At 31.2% G+C, this 22,943-nt stretch overlaps 2 protein-coding genes across 3 annotated transcripts; one reads left to right on the top strand and one right to left on the bottom strand.

Moving 5' to 3' along the window:
- Window positions 1-6,835: 6,835 nt before the first annotated feature.
- LOC114119838 (protein odd-skipped-related 2-like) lies at window positions 6,836-11,088 on the bottom strand. The gene is made up of 3 exons (XM_027981557.2): window positions 10,702-11,088; window positions 8,069-8,472; window positions 6,836-7,375 (listed from the first exon to the last, which is right to left on the bottom strand). Exons 2-3 carry the CDS (start codon window positions 8,455-8,457, stop codon window positions 7,102-7,104), a joined length of 663 nt encoding a protein of 220 aa, XP_027837358.1. The 5' UTR covers window positions 8,458-8,472; window positions 10,702-11,088; the 3' UTR covers window positions 6,836-7,101.
- Window positions 11,089-16,334: 5,246 nt separating this feature from the next.
- On the top strand, window positions 16,335-20,860 carry LOC114119818 (protein odd-skipped-like). Of its 2 annotated transcripts, none has more exons than XM_050201305.1 (3): window positions 16,335-16,743; window positions 18,550-19,237; window positions 19,653-20,860. In XM_050201305.1, exons 2-3 carry the CDS (start codon window positions 18,585-18,587, stop codon window positions 19,864-19,866), a joined length of 867 nt encoding a protein of 288 aa, XP_050057262.1. In that variant the 5' UTR covers window positions 16,335-16,743; window positions 18,550-18,584; the 3' UTR covers window positions 19,867-20,860. The 2 variants fall into 2 exon arrangements, with proteins under 2 accessions (XP_050057262.1, XP_050057261.1); XM_050201304.1 differs by having other exon boundaries at window positions 16,336-16,743; window positions 18,545-19,237.
- The last annotated feature ends 2,083 nt before the right edge of the window (window positions 20,861-22,943 follow it).

Genomic DNA, 22,943 nt, shown 5'->3' with positions numbered 1-22,943 from the left:
TTGTAACAAAGCTATATAGATTATTTTATAAGCCTTTAAAGTTTGTTAACCACGTACTTGGAAGGTCAAATGTTGAACTAAAAAGTATACGGTAAGTTGTATTAAATCAAAGTTGAATACAAAACCATTTTACTGTTCCAAAAGGTGATTGAAATTTAGAATGTAACTATTCTATAAAACATTTTTTATAATTTATGAAATTAAATTTAAGGGTTGAGTAATAAAATAAATACATTTTATAGCGAAACAGTAATGTTTAAGTTTTTATAAATTATTATATATGTATAAGAGGTAGGTATAGGTATGTACTGTATACTCATTTGTGTTATCATACATAATATCACTATTTTTTGAATTAGACATTTTTTTGGAATCATTGAAAATAAAAGTGTAGATTTGAAAAAGGATAGCAAGTGACTAATTTAATTTGTTTCTTTCACATTTTATGCTTTTTTATAACATAATTTGGCAATATAGCTCTTTTACCGTGGTAACTTTAGTTGTAGAAGGTTATACTTAAATAGTTCTGGTTGAACTAGATTGTAAGAAAAGTCAAAAGAATATGTGTTATGACTGTAATGTAAATATTTAAACAAAAATCCTACATAGCATAGATAAAAATAATAATATACCTATACATAATTTTTAAATTAATTAATGAATTAATTTGCAGGACATGTAGTTTACAGTTTAACTATTAAAGGTAAGTATTTATCCGTGTAAAGCACTTGTGATTAGCAAACGAATTTTATATATTGCTATTATATGCATTACTATTATGTTTGTCACTGGGATATATGTATATGTATAATAAAGAATAATATTCATAAGTATTAAGTACAACTTGTGACGTTCGTACATTACATAGGTACGTTAAGATTTAATAGCATACGTTTGATATAGGTACGTTCACACACTACGTCGTAAATATCGTACCCGTTTTAATATTATATATACCTACCGGACAAACGTATATTATATCGTATTTTCATAGCATAATAATAATAACTAATAAGTAATAACAATAAAATAATAATTATCTATTGGTTATTACTATACCATGATGACGGCGATATCTATAATAGTGATTCTATGTATAGGTATTATAAAGTACCATATAATAAGCGTCTACAAGTGGTCGTCCAGTAGATCTCCCCACCGAAAACCGATAGGAAGAAAAAATGATATAGTTAAACTATAAAGATTATATTATACCCACGCGTGGGCGTGGGAAAACTAAGCGAACGCGCATGATCCTAATATAATATAGATGTGTGTGTTATATCATATTATAGGAGTGAGAATTATTACGAATGATGATGTTACTATTAATATGTACAACGTTTTTATAATCGACTACTATATTTGTAGGTACCTACATTTGGCTAAACTAATACCTTTGGAGGATCGAGCTATTAATTCCTGTGTGGTAAAAACCGACTGTAAGCTTATTGTAGCTTATACTTTTTTCAAAATATTAGTTACTTTAATATTCTAAGTAGATCAATAGAAATAAATTTTTTTGTAAAATGTGATGTTAAAAAACAGTCTTACAAATATATCAACGTAGGTAAGTACATCTCCTTTCGTTAAATCACTAGCATGAAGCATAGACAAATTAGATACTTAGATTGCGGTTTTAGTTATACTATAAAATAGCTAGTACTCACTAATCACTTAATAATAAATTCTGAAGACATAACAATATAAACTGATAACTCAAGACTTTACTATATAATTACTATGGAGATTGATCAGATTGATCAGGATTGAAAGTATTTATAGGTTGTATAGGTTTTATAGGTTCCAGATATTAAAAAGATTCTTCTGTGTAAAATGAAAAATATTTAGAAAATACATTATGTAACAGACGTCCACAGTCCTTAACAATCAAATTTAAATTATTATTCAACATTTTTCTCATGAGTATAATGTTCGCCACACCATCATTTCTACGAGTGAAATAAAAGATATTACAAGTTATCTCCATACATTGAACATATAAATATGAATGATTTAAAAAAATGGTTTTTAGGTCTTTCACGATAAATATTTTTTATTTTCAAAATTTTTATTATGAGAGAATAATCTACTACGCACCTGACTCAATGCAAGCCTGTTTCTAGAATTTTATCAAAATTTCTTCGCATATAAAAACATATAAAATAAAAATAATCATAAAATACAAGCAACAGGTGTCCACGACCCGTGGTTTTTCTTACATAAATACACTATACTAAATACTTATATAAAATATAAAATATTGATTAATAATTTATCTATATATTTTAACATGCGATTCGAAAACTTCAATTCATTTTTCATTTACGAGATCTCGTTAATATATAAATATTAATTTAAGAAGTGAAAATCTTATTTATTTAGCCGTCATATGTCGTTGATTGAAAATTATTTTTCTATTTTTGTTATCAATTCATTATTTGTTAACATGATATCCACTTGAAGATTTGTCTGGCTGTTGCAATTTTATTGTATTAAGTTATTTATATGGTGTAATAACATTATTTTTAAACCATTGTCTACTATACTTAAATCGTATAAACTACAAATTATAATTATCGCATTATAACATTAAACTTATAATCACAGTTACTACATTTTCAACCTATAACAATTACAATATTTTCCGAGTTTTTTCAAATTAAGAAATATAAACGGTTAAATAAAATAAATGTTAGATACTTTTCATATAAAGACATAAAGTATACTATGATAATGTCTGGACGGTCCTGTAGTTACATTTTGTTGTTGTTATATCTGCCCGCCGTGCGTTTTTATTTACCTGTTTTTATATTTTATAGCACTCGTTTTTGCGTTTATGATATTTTTATTTTGCCGTGTCCAAATGGGTGTTACTTTATTACTTTTTATAACACGCATTGAGCGTAGTACGAATACAAATAATATCATATTATGTCTACTGTAGCAGCGTCGCGGTCCGTGAATTGACTAACACGCGACAAAATATCTATCAAAACGGGGTCAGGGGCAACACAAAAAAATAAATTGCTTCAAAGGGTTTAGACGGATATAGTACACATCACCACGTGTATGCACGTATACGCACGTACTTGTATATAATAATATAATATATATTATACAGAACGTGAAGAACCGTGACGGTGTTTTTGAATTTTTCTTTCACCTTCTGCCGTCCGAACCTCATCAGGTCTGACAACCGTGTTTGGGTGTTTATGGTCGATAAATTAGATATTATGTTTAATATACAATGTATATATAGTTCGAAATCCAATACGTATGTAATATAAATATAATATAATAGTATTGTAACATTTGTGTACGCTCGCGGGACGCCGCCGCGGGCTGCCGTGACGAATTATTATTGTCTGGACGACAAGAGACGGCACGGACGACAAATAATAGGAATATCAAACAAGCAGACTGGCGACAATTAAATTTTGATTTTTTTCCTTTTCTGTTATCATACACATTTAAAACATTAATAATTGTACCTACACATATAATTTATATAATACGTATATAACGATGTTTTATAGAGGAGATAAACAACACACGTCGTGACAAGCGTCAGGAGCGCGGTTGGTGTGATGATAACCTCTAGGTATAATATAACATAACGACTGAACGACAGACGATTGACGACACGAAAAACAACATCCGACGAAAAATAAACTGAAATGAAGAAAAAAGAAAAGAAATAACAGAACCGTCAGAGTGCAATATTCATCACGTTGACACGTTATCGTATCGAGTAATAATATGATATTATAATAATATAGTACTTGGCCGTAATAATGCCGGAATATCAAGACTCTACTGTACGTACTTATTAAACGATAACCCGGTGGCCGGTACCTACATAATAATATTATAATTGCGGAGGGCTATGGACGTTAAATTAATATTATTTTTATTATCACAATATATTATGTATATGTATATACGTCACTATTCAATAATTCAATAGTCTACTGATGCATTAACATTATAATATTATGTGCTATAAAATTGATCCACTCGTAATTTGTGTAAAAATTATATTATATTAGAATAATGTATCTTTATATAACACGATTATTATGATCACAATATGTCAATATAATATCATAAATCATAATAATGGCAATTATTAGACCTTTTATTATAAACTATAACGAGTAATATCATACTTACTTACACAATAGTGTAGATACTAATGTGTTAAATTATACCGTTGGAGCGGATAAGTGAGTTTTTTAAATTTCTTTATTTCCGTGTTCCGTACTTCTTTGTTAATCAATATTGCTAAAGCTAAGTCTTCGGTTTGTTTTTCACGGTTGTTAACTATTTGGTTTTCCAGTTCACAGGGTTGGGTTAAAGTTTGTATTACAAATATAATATATGCAAAAATACGAGTATAATCAGAGAACTATAAAAAAATTATAGTAGTACTATATCTAATAAATTAAAATTTTTCTATTAGATTACTGCCAACAAGTATTGTAAAATATGATTTAATTAAATTAAGTTATAATTTATTTAAATTATTCAATTAAAATTAACTTCATACTAGGAAGCGTCTATAACTGTTATTTACAATTTATGAAATTTGGGCATAGACCATAGAACAGAGGTTCCCAAAATGTTTATTGTACAACCCATTATGGGAATTTTATAAAATTTAGCGACCCATAATATAAATGAATGACCTTTTTTTAGTGAATCAGTTGCTTACAACAAAAAATATATTTAAAGATAAATTTTATAAATTTTTAATATTATTTTTATTTTTAATATAAAATAATAGCGGAACCCACCAAAAATATAATCGCTACCTATTTTTGGGTCACGATCCACAGTTTGGGAACCTCTATGTCCTATAGTATAGAGTATTATAGTGTGATATAAATACATTTAAGTATACATATGCATATACATTATTTGGGTTAATGTTTTAAATATTACAAAATATCTTCAAATATTTTATTAATATTAGTTAAATAGCTCAAGAACTATTTGTTTGAATTTGACTTTGACATAACAACATTTAAAAAAAAACCATCTGCAACAAATTAATTTATTACAGAAAGTTTCTCATTTGAAAACGGATGGTTGTATATCCATAGGATATTCCTTAATTACTACAAAAAATAATCTAGCACCTATATACCAACATCCTCGGTTTAGTTTTTACTTAAATTAAATACGTCAAAGACGGGTATTCTAGTATTAAGTCATATTATATTGTATATTTTTCTAAACGCAGTAATTTTACATACATGATATAATTTAAAATATTATTATTATATAATAAAACAGAAGAGGTACTTTCCAATTTCCATGGGCCAAAGGTGCAGCTGTAAATATTATGATCGTTGTTATTTGGATGTGTATAATAATAATATCTCCGATGACGGGCTTAACATTATATTATATAGAACGAACGAACTGCAGTTATATTGATGTGTATTATAATAGGGCGTTTTACGATTTTTCCACAAGCTCGCCAGTTTATTACAGTCGTCCCGTCTGTCGCTCTATGTTATTACACCCAACCGTCGGTATTATTATTATTAGATATAATAATTAATATAACGTAGGTAGGAAACCTATTGTAGGATACACGTTTACACAATGTAATCGTCCTACCGGGCTTTTACCTGCCGCGTGCAGCCGACTAAAGACTACCACTATATAATCACATCGTTTTGCAGGGTAACTATAAACACGTATCCATATTACAAAAAAGTAACCTCAGCTATAAATACGAGTAGGAGGTACCTACCCCTAATGTATAATATGATTTGTAATGTATATAATTGTTGTATTTTTATAAAATGTAAACGAAAATTATTAATAGCCCAAGTCTGCCCGAAAATCGTCGATAAATGGAAAAATTTCCGTTATAAAGATACAATTATTTAACATTGAATCACACAATCTGCCGTAGCAGGTATTTGTTTTTTCAGCACGACGCAGATAAGTTTAGTTACACATTTTGAGCAATTATAGACGTTACAAAGTGCGTCTTACCTTACGTATTATCCTCGCAATCATACGTCCTCCTTGTTACTATATAGTATATACCTAACCTAACTACATTAGTATATTATACTTATAATTTTCACAGATCTAGCTCTACCAGGATACTAAAAATAACTAAAATTGATAAAACTATACATATCGGAATAATCATCGGGAATAAGAGATTTACATTTTATAATTTTTACACAAATAATCACTGCAATAGCATTTTTATTTTTTATTATATCTAATCCAGAAAACATTGAATGTTAGGAATAATAACATTTGTTGCTCTCAGATCTCAGCTATAGTAACTATATTTATCAGATAAAATAATATAATATATTATCAGAGTGTCATGATTAATGATTTTAAACAAGAACGCGAACGTTCGCACAAGTGGTGTCTCATGAGACAGCATATACCTATTACCTACAACTCTGGCTACCGTTGTAAATATTTAAATTATTTTTATTTGAGTATATTATATTCTACATAGCGCCTGTAATAGTAAGCTAATGTGTATCCGGTGCAATAGAATACTAGGTATATTAGCATATTATGTATACATAGTACTTACTTGGGTAACTCTGAGGAGGTCCCGAAAACCGTGTGGTGTTCGATATCGTTTCACACCTTATTACCAAATACAACCACTCACATACACCAGCAATCGATACGACGTGTCAAATTGTAAGCCCTCTTTAAATTACACGAAACGCGAGAAAATAACATTCCTCGACTCTTCTGTAGATCATATTTTACTATTTATTAAATATTATATATGTATATTGATTTTGTTTTTGCAATAGTAATAAATGCGATGATATGCAGTATTGGAACGATTTATTCGTAAAAAATATAATACATTAAATATTAATAATACTATACATATAATATATAATAATAACATAATAATAACAACAATATAATAATTAAATAATAGTTAATAGTAATGATACAATTCAATATTTTGTATTTACATACTTATTTTTGTACATTTCACCGTATGAAAGAGAGCGATAAATATAGTAAACCAACTATATATTTTAGCTAGTATAGGTTAAGTGTATATAGGTACTACTATCTACTTTGTTATTGATCATCGCTGATTCCCAGTAAGGTTTTAATACTAAAATCGGTAAGGTTGGCGTTTCGGACCGTTTCGGGGGATGCCACCGCAGCCGCTGCAGCGGCAACAGTCCCAGCGGTCCCGGCGGAGGAAATCTGTGTTGCCATCGCCTGATGCCGTTGGTATTGGTACCATTGACATTGTGCGTTTTTTCGATGGCTGATCAACGTGCGCATTTGACAGAAGCCTTTGCCACAGGATTCGCAAGAGAATGGTTTATCTTTCATGTGAACGTATCTATAAACACAAGTTGGAACGTTAAAAAAATAAAACAAGAAACACGCAATTTATAATCATATTTTATATTATTTTTTATTTAAACTGTATGATAATATTTTTATTTAAATAATTTATTATAAAGATTCTGATATTGGGCAACTCTAGGTATTATAAGATAGTTTTTTTTGTTTCGTAAAAAAACATTGATTTATCTATATTATTCATGAATATTGTGCTTATACAGCTAAACCTATACAGAAATAAAATTTAAAGTTAAATAAGAAAAAAAATTTAATATTGACATAGGTATATATTATATACAACTGCAGATAGATATCAATTGTGTAATATAGGTACCTATGTGTAGGTAATAGGTATGTATATGAACACAATATTAAACTAAAAATAGTGGAATATAATACAACTATATAATAAGATCATTGAAATTTTGGTCGTGTTCACTATAATTATTTAACTTAATAGACAATACGTTTATAACATATAAATATATACTTATATTTGAGTATAATGTTAGAAATAAGATTTTAAAGTACCACTATACGCGTTTAAAAAGGTTGATATTTTAGTTTCTTGGGGATAGTTGACATTTTTATATCACTGCCGAGTGAATTTATAAAAAAAAGTAATTTTTCGTAAGTTAAATTTAATTTTACTATTGTCTACAGAAAATATCTATTTTAATATAATTACTTGTGATCTCTGAGATGGTCCTGTCTGCGGAACGCTTTGCCGCACACGTCGCACGGGTACGGACGTTCGTCCGTGTGAGTCCTGACGTGTATGAGCAGGTTGTACGACTTGCTGAATTCTCGGTCACAGTACGTGCAAATGTATCTTTTCTTGGGCTTGCCACCCGGCGTAGTTGCAGTGATCGTAGCCATCTGTTTCTGGACGTTCCTGGACAGAGCCACGGCCCGGGCGTAGCCTTCTATCTGGCTGCTAGCAAACGCGCCCGGATGCCTCCGGAATCTCGCCCAGACCGCGTCTACGTACAACGATGGGAAGTTGCAGTCCAGCAGACCGCCTGTGCCACCGAATCGAGCGGCGGCGAACTTCATCGAATCTCCGGTGGCCATCATGGTAGTAGTGTCCGTCTATGAAATCAACGATACATTGATCAAAATATTAGATAAGTCAGAAAGTTGAATAATAAGTACATGTTAAAAAATTAGTGGGAGGTACCTAACACCGTTCTGCTACTGCGTGTATATATACTATACAATTAAATACAACACGAACGTTATATGAAATGGAAGAATGACGAGTTTATAATGGAGTAATCGTCTTGGTCCTGACCACGGTGATTCCGCACACATATGATTCGAATTTATTTTGTTATAATATGATATAGGTACCTATCATATTATGGTAAATCACCCGGAAATACATTATAAGAGTAATACTGTATTGACTACGTTAGACGGATTTGTGGACATCACGTAACCGTATAGACTAGAAAATGTAGGGATTTACGTAATAAAACTATCACGTATATAAATACATAAACTATAAGTAATATTTCAACGGTAAAATTCTATAAAGCAAATTCATAAAAAAACATTGACTAAGGATCGTGCACCTGCAATTATATGGTCAATTGGATTGATAATTGAAATAAATCCGAAAAATATATCAAATTTAATATCGTTCATTAGAAAGCCCGTGTTGGAATGATTGGGTAAGAATATATTATTATAGGTTAGAGATAAATGAAAGGTAGAAGTACTGCAGTGAAAAGCAGCAACAAATAGTAGAAATTAATTCATGAGAAGGCATTACTTTGATGGATGGTTTGTAAGTCCAAAATTCAAAGTTAAAAATGAAAATATTATACGAGGCATAAGTGCTATTTACATAAGCTACTGTAAAATATTATTTTACGATATCCGTATTAGTATATTACGCGAGTGTTTCGTAAACACACAATGTATTTACTACCGTCGATAACTTTATAACACTATAATAATGTAATATTTTTTAATATGATTTTTAAAGATGATTACTATTTAAAGGAAAATACACGTTTATTATAGTTTTATAAATATTGCTTCGTTTATTAGCTAAACTTTAAATGAACGTATTTGTTTTAGTGATAATAGTCCCAGATATAGCTGATTTTACCTAAATACTTTTTAGTTGAATTACCTATTGATAAAGTTATAATATAGCTTAAAAGTTAAAGGTTGATTAGTGGGTAGATCTATGCTCAAATAATGTATAATTTAATGTTTAGTTGATGAATGACCGTGAACGAGAACGAGTATACGGTATCTGTATAATATATAATGACGATATTAGCTGATATACCGTGGCTGTGGCGAGAAGGTCCCGAAAACACCGGGAGGAGTTTCATTACTGGGTTATTATGTATGAAATAGGTAAGTGTTTTATTTTAAACGACTGTGCGTTCAGTAGAATAGTAGCCGTGACTCCCACCATGTGTATATACATATATATATTATATTTAATATATAGGGTCATACTTTTGGGTCCTGCAGTTTAATTTGATTATCGGGTTCACATTCGACATTATATTATTATATAGGTGGATAACTGCGTATTTTACGTATGATATAGAGTATAGACCTCGGACTCAAAAATGAACTAAATTTATACATATATAGTATATTTATTATATATACTATGATTGGGCAAGTTATAAAATCGCACAAAACGTATATTTACTCAGTTTTGATTATTAGGTATTATCTAAGTTGGGTAAAAAATAAATTTAATTTAATAAATGCATGTTATAGCTATTACCGCAGTAAAACGTTTTATACTTGAGAATAAAAAAAAAATTATGTATAAGTATAGTCAAACGGGAGGTATTTTATTTTTGAAGTGTATTATCAAATAGTTATATATTTTTTACCTCAAACATATTATATTAGTTTAATGTCGATTTCTGTTATCGTTGTTGATATTATTTTATTTAATAAATATTATTATAATCATTAAAATAAGTATACATTAATATATAAAGTGTACCTACCTAATACAACTATACAAGTAGGTTACATATTGAAATTTTGTTGGTTAAATTGGAACTATATTTTTAAACGGTCACTATGTGACTTATAATTTGTATGTAAAATTGTAATCATGTCATTATCATCTTTAGTAAAAATACGCATGTTTAATTCGATTTCAGAATAGATAAAATAATAATTTTGTATTATCGTAGTGTAGATTCATTTTAAAATGATAAAAAGTTAATAACTGGTATTCATTAAAGTAATTCGAAAAAAAATTCGAAATTTCCGAAGTATTAAAGACGGTTGTAGAGAATTGAAAAGCAATAAAAAATCATAAAAATTTACCTTGGTTTTCTGATCAGGATATAGTGTTACAGCACTTTGCTCGGCCGACGTCGTAAGTGTTTATGTAATGTGTTCCAAACTATTGTCGACAGCGATCGTATAATAAAAAATAATTATATTATGTTATGGTGTAGAACGTAGATGGATATATTGTGCGGTTGGCAGCTAGGGGATGCGATTGTCGACGGTCGATGGTGAGCGGTGGTCCGTTGTCGGGTGACTGACGATTGCGCCGCCGTGGGCCACCGCCACCGCCACCGCTGCGACCGATAAGGGTTGAAATCAGTGGAGGCGGCGAGGGTGGGTTCTTGCGGGCGCCCATTGGTCGCGAACATCGACGGCGGCGGCGTTAAGATCCGTGAAATTTCTGTCTGTCCCCGCACGCCTATATAACACAAGCGCGAGGCGGTGTAGCGTACTTACGATTAGTGCAGTATACATATATATATATATATATACGTGTAAAAGGGAAATAATAATAAAAATCATCCCTATACATAAGCGACGGGTTTTTATATTATATTGTCAGGGCGCGACGAGACGGGCTTTATATATATTTATATATACGGATTTTGGTTTAATGATACGGTTTTACGCCTCCACTTGTGTGTATGCGTGTGTGTAAGTGTCATCCCCGGCTCAAGCCTGTAATTAAAAAAAAACCTGCCCGGAGCTGTTATTAAATAAAAAAAAATACACTCTATACAATGGTACAGCCCTCCGGCGAGTATGACGCAAGTACAATAACATTATAATGCAAGTAAACAAGCTCTTATACGGTCGTACGTGATGCATATATTATAATTTATAATACATATGTGTATACTATGTATATTATATGTGTGTAATTGTAATGTGTGTTGATAAACAATGGAAACGATAAAATATTACATTGGAACGCATCAAAAGTCATGATTTGGATGCGGCGACGAAATTGTTATATAGTAAGACAATACTATAATAGTAGAATAATAATAATATAATATATAATGATGTGGCCGCTTTTGCTGCACGGGACAATAATATTTTATAATGACTACATGGGTGCAGCGTATCTAAAGGCTAAAATATTATATTTTAGTCTGATGTAGTGAAAATTCAAAAAACAAATTGTTATAATATTATACTGCAATATATAATAATATAATACAATGTGATATTCACGAACGCGTGATGAAAAATTTATCGTCTTGACGTTATTAAATAGAGGCAGGAAGATTGCTTCATTTTAAATAATTTTGTCCAGACCAGAAGTGGTCAAAACAGCGGAACCAGTTGAACTGTTCTGGAGAAATCATACTTCTATAATATGATATACATACGCAATTTCGCAGGAATACGATATTATTAGGATGGTAAACACACATTATATTCTTTATGAATCTTATTTACAAATGCATAATATCATTGACCAAAAATTATTGTTAACATCACACGATTCGAGTTACGAGCTATAGAAGTAGAAATCTGTTATTGCCTAATAAAATTAAAATTATGTTTATAAAACATTAAGTAACCAACGCGTCCATCATGAGCAATATCACGTTGTACACTATAACCACGATGAGTTATTATCACACAAGATCATATTGACGGTTAGTCTGTTAAGAAAATTTTCGGATGTAATTTAATTCAGATGTTGAGATTTATATTATTATGTCCTTGTGATATGCCGCCATGCCGGTGCAGATTAATAAGTTACCGCATTATTGACAAAAAAGGCTCTTTAACTCTCTTGGTCATCTCATCCACCTTATGGTTTATACTGCCTACGTCATAGAAATGTTAGATATTCACTATATTTGTATTCATCACGATATTATTATTGCTTTCTCTTCCGGTTTCGCAAATACTTACCTGCAATTGGCCTGCAGTTATGTTGTATACACCACTCGTGTAGTCGCTATTATAATATTGCCACAGTTTTTTTTTTTTTACTTTTGAGCTTAAAACGTGGATCACGCGCAATAGCCAATGGATTCGGTTATATAATTTTGTACACAGTACGCATATGACCTAAGTGTATAAATTAAGCTACATTGTTATTTGGGCGGACATCGCATTCATCATAATTACCGCTCTAAATTGCACTAATATTTCAACTCAGCCTCGCGCAAAGTAGGTACTTTAGTACTTCATACAGTGTGAACATCGTAATTCGTATTAGTTGTATATTGTTGTACATAATTTGTACGTCATAATGTGTATTTTTGTTTTTATATTATACGTGTTTTAATGTATTATTATTGTGTTACTCAACTAATTTGTTGTGTACAGTGCCACAATATTTTGGGATGATGAGAAGTACGCTTGACAAAAATGTGAATTATAAAAACGAAAATTTTCGATAAAAATAAAATTTTATTTCAAGTTTTTATTTATTATTGAATGAATTGAAATACAAGTTTTTCAAAAATTCAGAAAATAATAAACACATGTTTATGTACCAACATTGTAAGTATGATGGGTGTTAGAAGGTACTGAAATGATATTTTTTAATTTTCTAAAATAAAAGTGTTAAATATACATTTAAATATTTTAAACATATAATATCCAATATATAGGAACATTTTTAATATAAATTTATTCATTATTATAACCGATTATTATTAATACAAGACATTGTAATTTTTTCTATTTAAAATTATTATTTTATTCCGATGATTCGTTGAAATGTATTTGTGTTAAGTTAAAATATTTCACTACAGAACTTATCAGATTTTAAACCTTCATATTATTATGTAGCTATCTTATATAATTTATTATACACATGAATGTTGATTGTTGGATTAAAGAAAACAGTGTGATTTATTTAAACTGATAATCTTCACATTCAATCGATGGATTTCAATTAATATTTATTACTGTGAAATAAGTATATTGCTTCGGTGAAATGAAAAATTATTAGATAGTTTATTCATTGCTGAATACTGTTAAATAAATTGTAATATGATGAATAACTATAATAACAAATATTAATAGTCAATGATAGGTATATATTTTATATAATAATTAAATAACAAAGTAATTAAATAAGAAAACAGCTTCTTTTCTATGATAAATTATAAATTGTTAAGTTACAATTATACTAGCAACCGATATTTAATACTCATACTATAACTATATACAACACAATTGCAACTTTTCATAACGAGAGATATTTATATAAATTAGTTTTATCTCATCGTTGGTTTAATTTAAGTAAGAAGTAAGATGCTGCGATGCTATATATAATATTATTGTACAATATGGTTCTAATAATTATCTATACATATCATTATATACTTAAACTACATCAAATTAAAATTTTGAATTATTGTTAATTATGTTATTTTGTATACAGATAAATAATATATATTATATTGTTACGACGTGTAGTAGCTATAAATACGTATTATTCAATATCGATGTATATAATATACTATATATTAAAATTATTCAGTAGGTTTATATAGTAAAAACAATTGGTATTAGTGGGTATTACTATATTATGATAGTCATTGAGATAGTGTAAAGAAGGCAATGTTCTGCTCGTATAATAATAAATAATAATTAAATTGATGTAAAATGCATTAAATTATACTGAGTACAATTATTATTAATGTTTAATGTATATAGTTGGTTATTATTATATTGTTTTTATTCAAATGTGAACTATGCAGTTTGATTAGTAGATACTCACTGCGCATAATATTATGTTTACATTTTTAAACAATATATTATAACTATTATATAAATTATATAGAGATGTATAGATATATCGTAAATATTATTTATAATATTAATTACTATACGATTATGTATATACCTATATATTATAATAATATTGATTTTTGAACGTATTTAAGACGATTTTCACCTACCCACAAAACTTAATAATGCATATCATAGCCCATATTATATCAGTTGCAGACAAACGGTCAATCGTGAATGATTTCAGAGTCGATTATGTAGACTTTATTTTAAGTAAATTTAATCAAAATGCCCATCTTTGGTCAAATTAAATAACCGGAAATTATCTATTTCTTAAATTTTGTATGAAACAGTATTTTCTCACAAGAAAATTATTACATTTTCAAACTACAGTTTCCGATGGTCATTATTAGAACTCATTGTCTTCTTTAGCAGTCTAGATTTTCCAGATAATGATATGAGATTGGGACATTTCCTTATATTAATAAAACTATATTTTATAATTTTATTATTTTATACAAGTATGTTTTTTTAATAATTATAGGTAAAAAATACTTCGATTATACAATGTTTTTTATAGAAGTCGATTCCCAAAGGTTAGGTTGTATGCTATTTATGCTATACGTGTTTGGAAATTGGAATGTTATATGCAAGTATATACCTACATTACCTATACACTATACACTATGAATAAACAATTATGAATCGTAGCCCGTAGGTTGTAGATTATATAAAAATGACTTAAAATTTCAGGTAGACTTCTATAACATGAGTTGCAATATATAAACTGCAAAATATACTCTATACGCACTGTTCATAAAATAGTAGCATTATAATGCGCTATTATAGCAAGCTGAGTTTAAAATGTTTCATTAATTTTCGTATGACGTTTTTTTTCACCATTACAGTAACCACATCAACGTTTTGAACTTTATATTAAACCTACGAGAATGAGTAGGTGCATTTTGCGAATGTTATTATATACAATAACTGCTATATGCGATGAATACTACATATCGTGCATGTAATACCTTATATTAAATGAACAATGTTAATGTAATGGTATATTAGTATAATATGTATACTGTATAGTGTGTAACGCCAGTAGCCATAGCCAGTTGTTTCTATATAGATTCTAAACTATTAAGAATATAGGTAATAAACGAATACGAATGATACTTTCAATGGAAAACGTTTGGCAGTGTCAATAGTAGTAAATTGAATATATAGGTAAAACAATTGGTTTTTTTTTACTTGTATATCATCCTTATGACAACGATAATTTAATACAATTTGTACTTTGCGACAAAACGCATTTGTCTGCCACTCTATCGGAATCGAGTTTTTGGATGAAACGTAGCATATTAATTTATATTATAGCCCTTGTGGCAAGTGCTCTACTTGCGGCCCGAGTGAAAATCCCATAAAAATCGATTAATCCGTTTCGACACTTAAACGTTATTCGTGTTCGCAACATATATACCTATATACGCGTACACGAGCATAAAATATAGCGCAATGTGCGAAAAACAGTAAATCAAGCCCACTTCTATATTATTTTAAAAATCTCGGTCGTCGATTTGGCCTGTCGAGAGCGAGCAGTATATGAAAGATGGAGAGATTAAGCGAGTTCGGGTCGTCTCGTATAATATACTGCACGCGTAGAAAATCCTACAGCGGCGGCGGCGGAAGCAGAAGCGACGGCAGCGGCAGAAGCAGCGGCAGCAACGGTACACATAATATACCGGTGAGCGTGACCCCGCAGGATCGTCAGCGGCGGCCAGGATTTGATGACGATCGTAGTAGGAGCTGCGGCAGTTTAAAACGTTAAACCGGCCGCGCGTCGCACCAATGGCCGGCTGCGGGCGCGGACGGGTGTCGCCGCCTACCGCGCGGCAGGGAGTGGTCCGGGCGCGCAACACACGCGGCGGCAGCTGCTCTCGCGCGCCACTGCCGCCGCCGCCGCATCAGTGCCCCGCGCGCCGTCAGCTCCCTCAAACGTACCGCTGCTGCCGCCGCCACCGACGCCACCGACGTTGTCGTCGACGTATTCGCGCCGCCGCCGCCGCCACCGTTGCTCCAGTTGCAGCGTGCACCGGACGGGTCGTCCACCATACACCTTACACCAGTCGAAAAGAGTGGATCGACCACAACAATAATAATAATAATAACAATACACAACGACACAATATTATTTATACATTTTTTAGTTAAAATATTTCGATATTGATTACGATAAACGTACATTGTGCCGTCGCGTTTTAAATTCGCGAGCTCACCGCTTACAACGCGTAACGTAATACTGATTATTGCATATACGCCCACACGTTTATAGAGAACACGATATAGGTAAATATATATACTAATAATATACTACAAAAAACATAACACTGCACCCTTATATTGATAAATAATATTATGAAATATTTTAAATATTATTGCACTCGTTATGCGTTTGAATGTTTTTGGTGTACATAATATTATTACTATTGTTAAGTACCCGTGTATAAACATAACAGTATTGTTGTCGTACAAATCGATGGAATCGCGATGATATTGTATAGGTACCTGTTACAAAGGCTGCAACGAAAGGGAAAAGACATTTTTTTTCATATGTATTTTCATACAGGTTGATGTGTGGGTGCTAATACACCACATATGTAGGCGAGTACCTACCTGCTCGTATTTTCGCTTTTGTCCAACTTTTTTAAATGACACTTTCGAAATGTCAAATTACAATCACACTTAATCATAATTGATTATAGCCCGTTCGACGAAAAGGTGAAGTATCAAACGTCTACATAAGTAATAATATATAATATACCTATACAATTTTATAAAGGTGCGGTGCACATTACATTATCGTATACCTATTATTTACCGAATTTTCCCCTGAATTTTGAATTATTGAGTCTACTGTACACGCATATAATATATTTATATATAGGTTTGGGTGTATATATTATATATCATTAGGTAGGTATACCTACGCTCTAAAGTGAACGATGAAAAGAACTCATAGTGATTTATACTTAATACGGTCCTATTGTGCTGACGTGAAAAGGATTACACGTGTATACAATGTATAAAATAATGGTTGTCAACGAGTTCGACCGAGATCCTCACCGAGTAGTTGTGTATATATATTTTTTTCGTTTTTATGCTCGACGACTTGCCACTTTTTATGAGGGGAAAAAAATAAAAAAAAAAACTCGCCGTTTCCTCGTACTATTATATATTATTATAAGAGTTGTGACAGTTTGTACGTTGTTATATACATATACCTACATAGCAATATAACGTTACACGATAAATGTGACTCGTTCATCGTATTTTGAACGGTATACTTCTATTTTTTTCGTTGAAATCATACATCCTTAAAAAAAATCACCAAATAGTTGTTTGTATTGTATATTATAATATTATGTAAGCTAGGTATATATATATATGTATATTGTATAATACTCGTACAATAAACTGTATTTTTGTGTTTGTTAAACTTAGAAAACCAAGACTGGGAGCGTTATGTATACTTATGATGTCCGTCATAAAAAAATGACTATAGGTACCTACTAGCTTACACATTATCCGTATGATTAACGACTTATATGAGTCGATATATATATAATATCGAGGATAATATTCAGTATATATTTACGTATTGGTAACCCCGCGAATGTAGAGTAAAAATATGATAACTATATATAATTATAACGAAAAAATTGATGTTTCTTTTCTCATTATATTTTTTCTCAATAGTTAATGCTTTTATTCTGTTATATACCACAAAGTTTATATTTTTGTAGAGAAAGAAACTCTATAAAATAAACTTTAAAGTATCTCCTAGTTCAACAATACATGTTATATAGTTATAATTGTTCATACTATAATTATGGGAGGAACTATAGCCGTCATTTAATTGATCGCATGATGCGTTTGGTTAATGACTATTGAACACCTCACTATTTTTTTAGTTTGTAATTATTTCATCATAAATCGTATGATATAGTTAATTGTTTCAGTACTTATATATATAGTCAGTTATGATTTGAGATTTTTTTCTGTGAACTGTTGATGTTGTCGTTAAACTTTGGCATCGCGCCCGTTAAATAAATAAAATTAATCTCGTCGTTTTTTTTTTTGTTGTCAGATCAGTTGCGTAGCCGCTCCACCTTACGGGACAGCGGGAGATGAATCTGGTATCCAGACAGCAGTACGGTCACGTCGTTTCGTCGTCTTCGTCGTCATCGTCGCGATCGTACGTCGGCTGTGGCAAGTCGGACGACTCTCACAGCACGGACGAAGAGGCGATAGTGGACGTAGAACGGCCGGACACGCCACCGCCACAAATGTCACTGTCAGCCGACGAACACTCGCGCCGCGTTTGCATCAACGGTGGCCGGCCAGTGGCGGCTGCGTCCGCAGTGGCCAGCGCGGCCGCGCTCACCGCGTGGCTGAATCCGGCCACGTTCTGGCGGGATTCCGATCAGTGGCGCAACGTGCTGGTCAACTATTACCACATGAATAGGGCTGCGGCCGCCCGTTCTGGCCGGGGCCGAGGAGCCGTTGCCACTTATCGCCCGTCCGCCGTGCCGGCCATCTGCGGCGTCGGTCCGTCGGCCGGCCGGAAGTCGACGGCGGGGTCGCAGCCGTCACCGCCGACCACCACGTCCACCACGTCTTCCCGTCCGAAGAAACGGTATATCTGCACGTACTGTCAGCGCGAGTTCAGCAAGTCGTACAACCTGCTCATACACGAGCGCACGCACACCGACGAACGGCCTTACCCGTGTGACGTGTGCGGCAAGGCGTTCCGCAGACAGGATCACTTGAGAGACCACAGGTACGCATTAATGAACAATATATAAATAATAAGTATCTACCTATACCCCGGTTATAGTCAACGATAACTTCACCGGGCTGACCGTAATCTGATCATCAATGTCTTAAATACATATATTATAATACGTGTATATAATATGTGCAGTTGAAGCTGCTGCAGTCTATATTTTATTAAATCACTATATTAATAAATAATAAGTATATAGGTATATATAGGTATTTTATTAAAAATCTAGTTTTTTTTACGCTTCGACCTATTTATGTATTCATAAAACGACTAAGATATTTTTGTAACTTTACATCGATATTAAATAAAAATATTAGCTCAGCGTAACTGATTCTTATTAAGTTATAACATTACCGTATGTTATTTGTCAATCATATTTAATATAATATAAACGTATCTATTTTTGTAGGTACATACACGTCAAGGAAAAACCATTCAGGTGTCCAGTGTGCGGCAAAGGTTTCTGTCAATCCAGGACGTTGTCCAGTCATCGGAGCAACAGGAATTCTATGTGTTTGGACACGACTGTTCTACATCAACAACAACGGGACGCCACCGGCAACGTACGCAGGCCCAAAATGATCACAGACTTTTCCATCAACTCTATATTGAACTTGCAGTAAATCTGCACGTACACAATATACAGTTATATTGTTTGTTTTCTAACTCCTCGATTATTTTGATCTCAAGTGCGTATATTATGTGACGTTTGAAGAAGGTGAAAGACTATTTTATTATTATTATTATTATTGATATTATACGTGACTATCAATGTAAAATTGATTATTTTAAATGTTCGGTACAGCACGTAATATAATATTGTAGAAGTCCGTTATGTAACGTGGTTTATATTTATTTATGATTTATATATATATAATCAAAGAACGAAGATTTATTATAATTACTATTTTACCGCTCATCGATTCTTCGCCTAAATAACATTTTTTTTATATATGTCTAATCTACAACGCGGTAAATGTAACACGTCATTTTAAAATGACATTTGCATATTATAATATGTATTATATTATGTAGATTATCAGGGCCGGATCTAGAATATTTTTTATCCGAGACAAACTATAAAATTAACGCCCTCTCATAATTCAGTCCCCTCTATTATGCCACTGTTGTTTGGTAATTCGGGCCCCCTACCAAGACTTCCTGAGCAAGTTCTCCAGTTCGTCCCCCTTAGATCCGGCTCTGTAGATTATAGATCCATATCATCCTGTTGTATATAATATATATTATTATACCATAGGTATTAGGACTATTAGAACTATTAGGTATACCTATTAATCTATTATTATTATATGTTTACATTTTTAAGGATTGAAAGTATTTATTTTTTGTTATTATTTTACCGCGCATTACAGATAATTTAGATGTAAATCCTTGCAGGTTATAATCTGTCGAGGCCATGTAATAATTATTTTGATTATTTTTTTTTAATATTTTATCATATTGTTCGATAACGCAATAATATTTTTTGTTTATTACTATGACATTTTGTTTTGAAATTGTTTTTACCAAAGATGTTTTGAAAATAAACTAATGTACTTTGTATTATAAAATATACCTATATATATATAAATATAAATATTATTATTTTTATTGATATTATACAAATTTCACATACATAATATATTTTATGCACACTATTACCTATTTAATACTCGGTCAAAAATAAATGTGTGCGATACGATGTTTTAAATATAAATTATTTGTGATATTCTTTTCATACTGTATAATAATATAATATTATAATCATCGTATATTTATTATAAGTTAAGGGGTGTATGTAATTATTTAATGTGATATCACACGAAACAGATGTTCGCGAATGGAAAAAAAAAACGAGCCGGAGCAGGTGGCAACGACGTAAGTACCAGTATATATGAGTATAGCAACCGGCAGCGGGAGACGCACGCGTGCGTATATAAACTTATATTATATTATTTACTACCTACACAGAGGTAAATAGACCACCGCCAACATTAATATTTAATATACAAGTTGGTTATCACGAAATATATAATGTATTATGTCCTCGAGCCGAACACGGTAGCGATGTATAGCAGCAGTTGTTCCTGTGTATACCTATTATACCTGTACACATCGAAAGCGCCTTAATTAGATTTAATACAAGCATACGGTAGGTACTCCTTTATATATATATATATATAATATCCGTTGCGTGATTTATACCTCCCACCCCTTCCCGTGTTCACTCTTCCTCATCACCTGGACCGGCGTCGCTCGCGTCCGTATATTATATATTACGGTCACGTGCTAGTTGCTACCGGTGTTAAGGATGCCTGTTTTTATAATTGAATTGAATATTATACATGCGTATAACCTATGCACACACAGCGGAATCCGATTATACATACCTACCAGCGTATTGATTAAACGTATACCTATAATATACCTGTTATAATGTATGTATGCGTTTTCGTCTTTGGTCGACGCCCTCAAGTCGTGCCGCCACCTCCTGCATCACAATAATATTATACTTAAGATATTTAGCTTATATAATATAGTATCACTACTGTATACCACTCGCGGCCAATAGTATAATGTATTTACTACCGCAACATACCTAGGTATATACGCATGTACAATATATGTGCATTACTTCTGCATTATTTTACTCCGGTGGCCGATAAATGATTATATATCATATACCTTTAGGTATAGTAATAGTGTATTTATAGCGAGAATAATAATTTTTAAGTAATGTGTTGTGTATAAAAATAAAACAGCAGTGGCAGCTGATTTTACAACTCCGTCGGCGATCAGCTGCAATAATAATGCGTAGTGTCGAGCCGAGTCAGTCTGGCAGTCAAAATAATATATAGGTAAGTAAAATGTGTGTTATATATGTATATACTATATACCTATATTTTGATAATGAATTCCACACAACCTATATAACATATAATAATTTAATGGTATTGTTTATAATTTTTACATAATATTATAATAAATACGTGTAGGTATAGTATATTATACTATATATGATATTATAATATGTCTATTTACGTCTAAATATAGATATGTAGATATTAGGTATATATGAAATCGAGCAGAGACTGAAAGGATTGCATTGTTATTATGTATACATAATAATAAAACATAAATCATTATACAGGTATCCGATATATTATATAATATTATAATATAGTTGGCCAATATCAGAATGATCGCTGTGGTATTAATATTTGTTTTCTAGGAGGTTGGAAACTTCGAAATGACCCGATTAAATAATTTTATATGATCTGTTCTAAATTATCTTTTACCAAAGACCAATTTGATTATTTTATTACCCGGCTGATTTATATTGTTTACATTATTATATAGGTATATGCATAAAAAATATAAACGATCGACAATAGGTATATAATGTACATAATATATTTTGTAATTATCTCAAAAATTTATAATTATACTACTGAATGTTCTACCTAAAAAAGTATAATAATATTTTTACTAAAAAAAATAATGATAATAGAGAAAAATTATGTCATAAAGTGTAACTTTATAATATAATATTATAAATAATTAAAAACACAAGAAAAAAAATATTTTATTGAAAACAATAGGAAAATTTAATCTCGGTTTAAAATAAATAGCTTATGATATTTTTTATTTAATATAGATTGCACTCACCGTCCATGTGATGCAGTTTATCTTCGTATTA

This window comes from Aphis gossypii, chromosome 2 (assembly GCF_020184175.1).
Source record: "Aphis gossypii isolate Hap1 chromosome 2, ASM2018417v2, whole genome shotgun sequence".
NCBI lineage: Eukaryota > Metazoa > Arthropoda > Insecta > Hemiptera > Aphididae > Aphis > Aphis gossypii.
Note: the sequence above shows the minus strand (reverse complement) of the source record. Positions and strands in the feature narration are given on the sequence as shown.

What these genes read in the sequence shown, in the direction of transcription:
- LOC114119838 (XM_027981557.2), bottom strand. Translation starts at nt 8,457, where the DNA reads ATGATGGCCACCGGAGATTCGATGAAGTTCGCCGCCGCTCGATTCGGT. An exon ending in GACCATCTCAGAGATCACAA is followed by an intron (nt 7,376 to 8,068) that starts GTAATTATATTA and finishes TTGTGTTTATAG; the next exon opens with ATACGTTCACATGAAAGATA.
- LOC114119818 (XM_050201305.1), top strand. Translation starts at nt 18,585, where the DNA reads ATGAATCTGGTATCCAGACAGCAGTACGGTCACGTCGTTTCGTCGTCT. An exon ending in GATCACTTGAGAGACCACAG is followed by an intron (nt 19,238 to 19,652) that starts GTACGCATTAAT and finishes CTATTTTTGTAG; the next exon opens with GTACATACACGTCAAGGAAA.